Genomic DNA, 8,683 nt, shown 5'->3' with positions numbered 1-8,683 from the left:
AGCCTACTGCCTGAACGAATGTTCTTCCTTGATAGCTACGCTTGAAATGTGCTTAAATTAACTCTCTGAGACCCAAGTTTAAAAACCTCTGGTATTTGGGGGTAAAATATTTTTAAAGGAATCCTGATCTTTACCACTAAGAAATTTTTGAAAGTTGAATGTGTAAAAAGTTTTTATTCGTATGAAACGATGGCACATGGAAAATCGTCATTTCGGTGTGAAAAGGGAACTAGAAAAATACGAGAGCAACAATTGTGCAGTAGAGAAGGTTTTCGTTCAAAGGGGCATAAAAACATGAAACGCATAAGTTGAAAAAAAAACAATGTAAAAAGTTGGTAAGATGTCATTACACCTGCATACCGCAACACAAGAATGTTTTCCTGTAAAACAATGTAGTTGACAGTTGTGGGTATTCTGGTTCGTGAAATTTCATGAGACAAAAAACACAGTGATTTTATGAAGTTTCATGTGTTTGACACAAATATCTGTTAAAACAACCAAATTCTCGCAATGTCTTTGTTGTTTTTGAGCACCAGGCTTAAGAAATACAACATCTCTTTACGCTTGGCCCTGTTCACTTAACTAGCCTTTCAGTGACTCAGCAAAACTAAAACCCGCTGTGTCACAATGCAGCGGCGACTTTTGTAAGCATCTGCGAATAGTCTTGGGTTACGGGAGGTAAAGCGATCATCTCCTGTCGGGCCACCACGTGGCCGGGCGTGCCCACCTCCATCGGCATATCAGCACCCACAGTGACGTCATCATCGAATATTGAGGCCCGCGAGTTCCCAGCTAATGTTAGCAATCCTAAATCTTTTGCGCTGGAGTCCCCTAGGGAATTGTTATTTGTGTTGCTATTGAAAGATACAAGCTCGGGTGCTAGGGACATTTTTGATGACGTCACAGCATCGATAGCGGCGTGCGAGGCGCAGGAGGGCGCCCGAGAGTGCACGGATCTTCCGAAATTGCGGCGATCGATCTGTAGCTTAGGAAACAGTTTTTCTGTGACCGATTCTATAATGCAAGGGTTGTCGTCCAGCTTAAGACGCGGCGAAGGCATCACCCTGGCAGTCCTTTTTGGCCTGAAAATCAAACGTTAAACCGTATTAGTGATAGGAATATTAGACACAAACTGACAAAAACAACGCAATCGCTATGCAAAAATAGTCATTAAGACATGGCCTAAGAAAATTTAAAACGAAACTCTAGGGCCGCGGTTCCCAAACTGGGGTCCGCGGTCCTTTAGGGGTCCGTGAGGCAATTTTGTGGGGACCGCGAAGCGGTTGAAGTAATTCTATAATCTTTTTTGGCGTCAGTTTGTGCCACTAAATAAGTTTAAATCAAAGTAGAATTCAGGATCGACTGTCTCCATTGCTAAACAATGCCTTTATTGAATGACAACTATCAAAAATGCAATTGTTCGCGCACAATGGTAATGTTTTTTTTGTCCTGTTTGTGATGTCATATGTTGTCTTTGGATGATTGTTATGCGCAATTTTGCATAATTAGCTAAAATCGTGCTTTAGTTTTTATGAAATACACATTTAGGCTTAAGGACCGCGAGCCCTCGAAATAATAAATGAAAAAAATATGAAAAAGTTTGGGAACCACTGCTCTAGGGACATGTTTTTAAAAAGTAACTTAGTCAAATACTAAACATTGCCGCTGAAAGGATGCTAAATATGTAAAGAAAGACCCAAATCAAGACCTTATTAATCAATATTAACCCCAAATCCGACCTAACAAGCCCGTCCCGCCGTACAACTCTGTCGTGTATATATAATGCCGATGTCTGTATTTGATCAAAAACGTAAAATTGCTTTTAGGGCAGTGGTTCTTAGCCTTTTTCCTTGCTGCACCCCTTTCAAATCACCAACCAATTTTCGCACCCCTTTCTGTAAGTAATTGCTTAAATAACAAAGCCATGGTAATTTAATTTTATACAAGCATACCCGCACCCCCCTGGAATCCCTTGGGGGTGCGTGCACCCGTGGTTAAGAACCCCTGTTCTAGGGCATCAACACAACCAAGTTTAGATCCAATCAAGATCGATTGGGTCTCGTTATGGCGCGAAAAGGATTAACCATTAACTTGGCGTGGTTTGTTTCCTTCCCAACTCTAACAAACAATCGAGCAGCGTATGGTAGAAGGTGTATTTTAGGCCCAAGGGGGAATTTGATCTGCTTGAAGCTCACTGCTGTACAAAAAATGTCACAGGCCCCGATCATGGAAGGTGTGGCTGCAAATCAACTGTGACTGAATGCAGCTTCAGAAACCCATTACGTTGTAGAAAAATGGCTGTGTTTATGCTGTTGGGAAAAAGTGGTATACAGAACTTCATTCAAGTTATATACGTGCTTGAAATAGACATCACTTATTTCTATGCTGACAAAAATGATGGTATAACCTAAAACCTAAACACAAAAGTTGGATATGATACCTAAGTAAGCGCAGAAAAGTGTTGCTTTGACGTGCATTTTACTTCGCTTGACCATGACTTTGCACTCGGTGTCATTTTTTGCCGCATTTTCACCAACTTACGGTGATAATTCGGGCTTTGTTTTTTTTAAAAAAAATCGGGTGTCGGGCTTTACTTTTGGGTTCGGGTCCCAATTTAAGACCCGCTTAAAACACTCCGTTATGAAGAGCAAACCAGTGGAAGGTACAATTGGCTGGAACGCGCTGCAGCTACAACTGGTTATAAGCGTTGGTAACATACCGTCCTCTTCTGACTCGAATTCCAGTGTTTCGGTTTTGTAACTCCACAGGCTCGAAGAGTCGCAGAAGAAGATCGGGATCATTAGTATGGATGACGGATTGCGCCTCCTCCTGACTAATCACTTGAGGGCTAGGAGGTTCGTCGTCAGGGGGTGTCACAGGTCGAATATCTGTTACCGACAACATTGATAGTACATAAGATTTTTTGTGTATTTAGCGGAAAGAAAAAAGAATTTTTTGTGGTCGTTTTAAACGTAAGCGCACAGAAAAAAGGATTGATAATAATTTAAGGACATTATAATCTAAGTTTATGTTGATGTAGATAGCTTCAAACACTTCTATGTAATAGTGCTGTCTACGTGGTTTTAACTGAGTAAGGAGTTGCAGGTCGACCTGAGCTTATTATTTTAAACAAAATCGGGCGAAATTCAAGCTCGAATTTAGAAAAATATCGTAAACAAATGCGTAGTAAATATCTCGAACAAAAATTTTCAGGCCTCATTTAATCTTATTTCATCGATCTGGTTTCTTGAAAAAATGCTATTTGTAAAATATTGCGAAACCCATTTTACATGCAGTAAATGAATATAAAATTGCACAACTGCCCCAACTGCCACGCTCCTACACAAGCAAAACGTTTCCATAATAAATTAATCATGAAAAGCTACCAGAACTTTTGAGCAAGCTAATTTCAAGTCCTTGTCGGTATTCTGTATAATAAGCCTATATCCCATTAACCAACCTGCAATGTCTCCGCTTGTGCCTTGTCTAAATAGTGGAGGTACCGGAGGCAAGACGCTGTAAGGTGAAGGGTTAAGTTTGTTGGGTTCTTGCCAGAATGACAAAGGCAAAGCTCGAAGTCGCATCGGTAGGGGATCTGCAAAATAACACGCATTCATAATTCAGTGCACCAAACTTGTAGAAGAATTCGGTTGAAGTATTTGTTTAGATTGTCATACGGATATTATGCAGGTTTTAAACCTTGCAAGACCTATACGGGTTCGGTTTTGTGCCGGTTTCTGGCTTCAGCTTAAATAAATTTAGTTTGATTAAGACCTGAATTCGTAATTTATCGTTATAATTTTCGAACCAATTCCGAGCAAAAAACGGGATTAAATTTCTTAAATTATAGACAAAAAATGAGCACAATCGATTTTTTTTGCCATGGTTTTGAAGACAATGGTTTTTCCTTATCACCAAAATGTTGTATTATGCAGCAGAAAATGCCATAATGGTATTTCGCTTATAAAAGAGAACTGCAGTCCATAAAGGTCAATTACATCAAATCAAAATCCAACACTACATATGTTGACAGCAGTGTACGACCAATCCACATTGTTCTTGTTAAGCAAACAATAAAACAATATTTTTAAGCTTCCACCAAACAGTTGATACAATGACATGCGCAATGCAAGGTAAATATGGACAGCAAAAGTGAAAGTTTGCTCATTGTTGGTTACATTCCATACTTGGGAACCACCAACATTTTTCCAAAGGCTTGTTGTGTCTTGCCTGGTCTTGTGACTGCTTAGAACAGGCCAGGTACACGAAAACAGGTAACCCACCTACACTACATCAATAGAAGGCCTATTGTTCGCTTTCCCGTGACCAAATCTTTAACAAAAACCTTGCCTGAAAGGGGAGTGGCCAAATTACGTCATGCAACCCTAGGTACAGCCTAAGTAGGATCACTAAAGCGAATTGAAAAGATGACTTTTGTGTGATATTCCCTATTCGATAATGAGTTTGATATGTTTCAAATTGTAAACTTTGTATATTCAGCATGTTTTTGTCTACGGTGCTATTAGGTTAACTGGCTCCGAAAACAACCTGAAATTTAGGGAGTATTTTTTTCATGACTTATAGTTTTGGATATAGACACCGACAGAAAAATGGGGTTTATAGACATCTTAGGGGCTCGACAGGACGGTTTGGTGGTCGGTGAAAGAAAAAGCTGGTATAGGAAGCTCGGTAGTAAACATAATGAAGAGAACTGTTCCTAGGGGGTGCGGGGATGCTGAATCATTAAGGTTGGTTAGGTCTATTCTATTTAGGCAATTACAGAAGAGGGAGCGAAAATTGGTTAGTGATTTGCAAGGGGGTGCGAAAATTGGTTGGTGATTTGAAATGGGTGCAGCAAGGAAAAAAGGTTAAGAACCACTGCTCTAACTAGTGGGTTTCCAAAGTTTACAAAACATGACGACTCACCTCTCTTTGGGTGGGGTTTTCGTGGTGGTGCTGGGGCCACTGGGGTTTTACATGGGGCCTTTTTTGGTCCCGTAGCATCCCTCTGACGCAAACACTTCTTTCCCTTCTTGGTTGTGACCAGCCGATGACCACGGTGACTGTGTACGGACTTGCCACTGGATGCTCTGAAAAGATAATAAGTTACGATTATAAGTTTGCTTAACATGACCTTCTGGTGGATAAATCATAAACAATGTGCCTAAATTGGGAGCTAAGACTTTTTGACAGTAGGGCAGAAAGCAATTTGTTAACTCAGGTTTAGTCCAACGGTTTTCAACGTTTATTGAACCGATACAATACACTGTGCTGAACCAACGATAAGTTAGCTGCAGACAGTGCACGTTGTTTCAACCTACAAGGTTTTATCAGTGCAGCTGATGACAAGACCATAGCCGCACCGGCATGTATAGTCAGGTCACGGCACTCCAGTTTTTGGATTTTCGGGCTAAAACCCATGTCTTATCACAAGCGGTTCAAAACTCTTTTGAGCAAAACCAACGCCACACTACATTGAAAATAGTAACTTAGTGCGCAACATTAGCTTACTAGTTGTGACTAGTTGTAGTGTTATATTCGAAACAGTAAAGCAAAATTATCTTGAACGTTTTACATTGAAGCCGAAGATCTAGGTGGTAAATTTTATTTCCTGCTATTGTAATACCAAACCAACTAACCAGGTTTGTTTTGACGCCCTACGTAAATACCTCTAATTGAGTCTTACATCCAGTGGTGGAATTCAAATTTTTTGTCAGACGGTTTTATCACAAAAGTAATATTTTTCAGCCGGTTCTGTTACAAAAAGCCCATTGACAGTAACCAGTAATGCTAACCGGTTCACTGATCTCATAAAATTTTGTGAGACGGTTCTATAGAACCAGTGTGAACCGGCTGAATCTCACCACGGCTTACTTCTCTCAAAAGCTTGACAGCAAACCATGTAAAAATTTTACCTGGACGAATCGCTTCGTTTTCCGCTTCCCGGTGCGTTTCGACCGCTCTTTCCACCGTCTACGTCATCGTGAGGCAAATCCTCAACAGCCGGTGGTGACATCATCGAATCGCACTCGGACTCATCTTCGTCGCTAGAAGTCGCACAAGTGGAAGAGGAAGCTGAAGACGATGACGAAAGACTACAGGGAGCCACACGCTTACCACCAGATGGAGGGCGGTTCCCTGAAGGGGGTCGGGTCCTAGAACCTGGCCGACTGTCCGCCCTAAAAGTCGGGGCGCCGCTACTGGTCGGCGGCGGACTCATAAGGGACGAAGCCAGCGAGGAATACGCTGAGTCATGACATCCTGACTCATCAAGATTTAACTGCAAGTCTTCTGTAGGACACGGGGTTATGGACGGTTGTGGAGAGTTCAGGGAAAGGTCAAAGTTTAAGGGTAGGTCAGTGTTCGGGTTCACAGGAGTCGAGTGACGTGGAAGGTGATCCTCATCTGATGATTCGGGATCTTTGATTCCTTTTTTCTTCCGCTGATCTTTGACCATGGATTGCCATGCAACTGTGAGTTCATCTTTGGTGACGTCAAAGTTTTCCGACGTCGGTTTGTCCTCTGACGTAATTTGTTGTACTGCAATAGTTGTTGGCGCCGGTGAAGCCACACGAGTGGTCGATTTAGTGTTTACTTTTGCGGTTGCCACTACACATGTGTTTTGTTCGGTTAAACCGGTAGAATATTTGTCTGGTGTCATTTTTCTCTGGGTCCTTGCTCGCGGGGCTTTGTACTCGGCTGTCGGCCCAGTGCTGACGAACACATACTTGGATTTTTCGCCGTTCGCTTCCAAACGTCGTGACGTAGGCTTGATGACGTCACTGCTGACAGAAGGGTTTTCCGCTTTGATGAAGCGTCGCCTTAACTTCCCACCAGTAGCGCGGGTGGGCTTTCCTTCCCTAGGCGAATTCGGTTGCATCGGCGGCGCCGGGACCTGAGGTCGCTGTAGCGAGCGGGGCGATTCGATGACGTCATCACTATCCACGTGACCTGACTTCAAAGGAGAGTTTGAGCGAGCCTCTCGCCGCCGATGTGAGATGATTTGAGGCGGAGCGACTTGTGACGTCACATCGTTTTCGTATGACGCGCACTCCGTCACCGCTACGTAATCGTGGTCGTGACTGCACGCGTTCGCCATGGCAACGCACGCTGCCGACGCGCCACTAGCGGGCGACAAAGGCGAGATGGCACAGTCTGACGTCATCTCGCGAGTTTTCGTTTTCGACTGACTTTTGCAAGACAGCTCAATGACGTCATCAATCGGAGGGCACTTGATTTTGGGTTCGTGATAGGGGCTGGGTGACATTTTCACCGGCGGGGGAGGAGGGTTCTGTTGGGTCACATGGTGTTGGCGACGGTGAAGTTTGGGGGTCGTTAGTAGTCGACCTCTCGGCAGAACTTCGCTTGAACTCATCTTTTTGTCTTTTCAATTGTTTTGTTTCAAATACCTTCTATTTCTTCTATGCTTGAATCATAATCCGAACAACCGAACACAAGCGTTGAGTTTTGTCTCGACAGCAGCTGGTTTGAGTACAATTCTTTTTTATATATTTTTTATACTCAACCTGAGCAAAAACAAACAACAACTTATTTTGCAACTTTAGTAACATTTAAACAGATCAAAAGTCAACAAATAAAGACCAACGGATAATGTTAACAAAAATTCGAATTCTACAAATTTGAAATGTAGTATTGTACCAAGTGCGGCTAACTACCTTACAACCTACAATTCGACTATGTATAAAAAATAGCAATCGCTGTAACAACACAACCAACTTAAACTCAAAAGTTAGCCGTCGTATTCCCTGACGTAATGATATCCGATACCTTTAGAGCAGACTGAGAGTGGTCTGGTACTGGTAGTGTCGCAACATTTTTCGCGCGATTTTCCTATTGTTCAATTGTCTTAACCGCGGGCGCCTTCGAAATGTTTGTCGAGCTCGACAGATGATCTACTCAGCACTGAATGACATCATCTCATTGTTTATTCATTGAGGAAAACGCGCGAATAACTCTGCGGTAAAGGGAAGGGCTTTAAAAATTAATACGTACACACAATGCACCTGGCGTGTTCGGTAAACCATTGACCGTATCAGTAGCAGGTGATATCGATAAATTGAAATTGCAAACCGGTGGTTATGTAACGAAACGCAGGTGCAACAAACCAATACCTATGCTCATATATAAGCGTCCAATACTTTTTCACCTTTACGAATTGCGGAATGTCAAAACAGTCGTTTTACTTTGTAAACATATACTTGAAATGGCCCTAACTTAACATATCCTGTCGTAGGCAGTATAGCAGCTCAATGATGATTACATTAAAAGCACTTTTCCCTAATACAAACTATACGGTGCTGCATAAATCAGTCCTTTAATTTCGAAAACTTATTAAGTTGTGTCGAAGCTAAATTAATTCTGCCGTAGCCTACTAGCAATTTAATAAGATCATAGTAAGTGATAATATTCAGTTTCTCAGCATAACGCTTCTGGAAAATTAAAGCAGATAGTCTTGATTTATCAATAGCAAACAACGTATACTTTGCACTAGCGCCTGTGTAAATGTTAGCCATAATGGTATGACAGTAGGCGTTCCTATTAAATTAAAACCACGAAAACATGTGTATTTTGACAGACAAAGGTTTTTTAGAGTATCTTGAACAGTGTACACACGTGAAATTATAAAATACAACCTTTTAGCATTAAAATACCAAACATTTTA

At 41.9% G+C, this 8,683-nt stretch overlaps 1 protein-coding gene across 1 annotated transcript; it reads right to left on the bottom strand.

Annotated features, from left to right (window-relative positions):
- Positions 1-154: 154 nt before the first annotated feature.
- On the bottom strand, positions 155-7,521 carry LOC145230215 (uncharacterized). The gene is made up of 5 exons (XM_080095599.1): positions 5,916-7,521; positions 4,927-5,090; positions 3,461-3,595; positions 2,720-2,888; positions 155-1,082 (listed from the first exon to the last, which is right to left on the bottom strand). The coding sequence occupies exons 1-5, from the start codon at positions 7,373-7,375 to the stop codon at positions 623-625; spliced, it is 2,388 nt and encodes a 795-aa protein (XP_079951725.1). The 5' UTR covers positions 7,376-7,521; the 3' UTR covers positions 155-622.
- Positions 7,522-8,683: the final 1,162 nt, after the last annotated feature.

Source organism: Phallusia mammillata, chromosome 5 (genome assembly GCF_965637545.1).
Source record: "Phallusia mammillata chromosome 5, kaPhaMamm4.hap1.1, whole genome shotgun sequence".
In the NCBI taxonomy this organism is placed as follows: domain Eukaryota; kingdom Metazoa; phylum Chordata; class Ascidiacea; order Phlebobranchia; family Ascidiidae; genus Phallusia; species Phallusia mammillata.
Note: the sequence above shows the minus strand (reverse complement) of the source record. Positions and strands in the feature narration are given on the sequence as shown.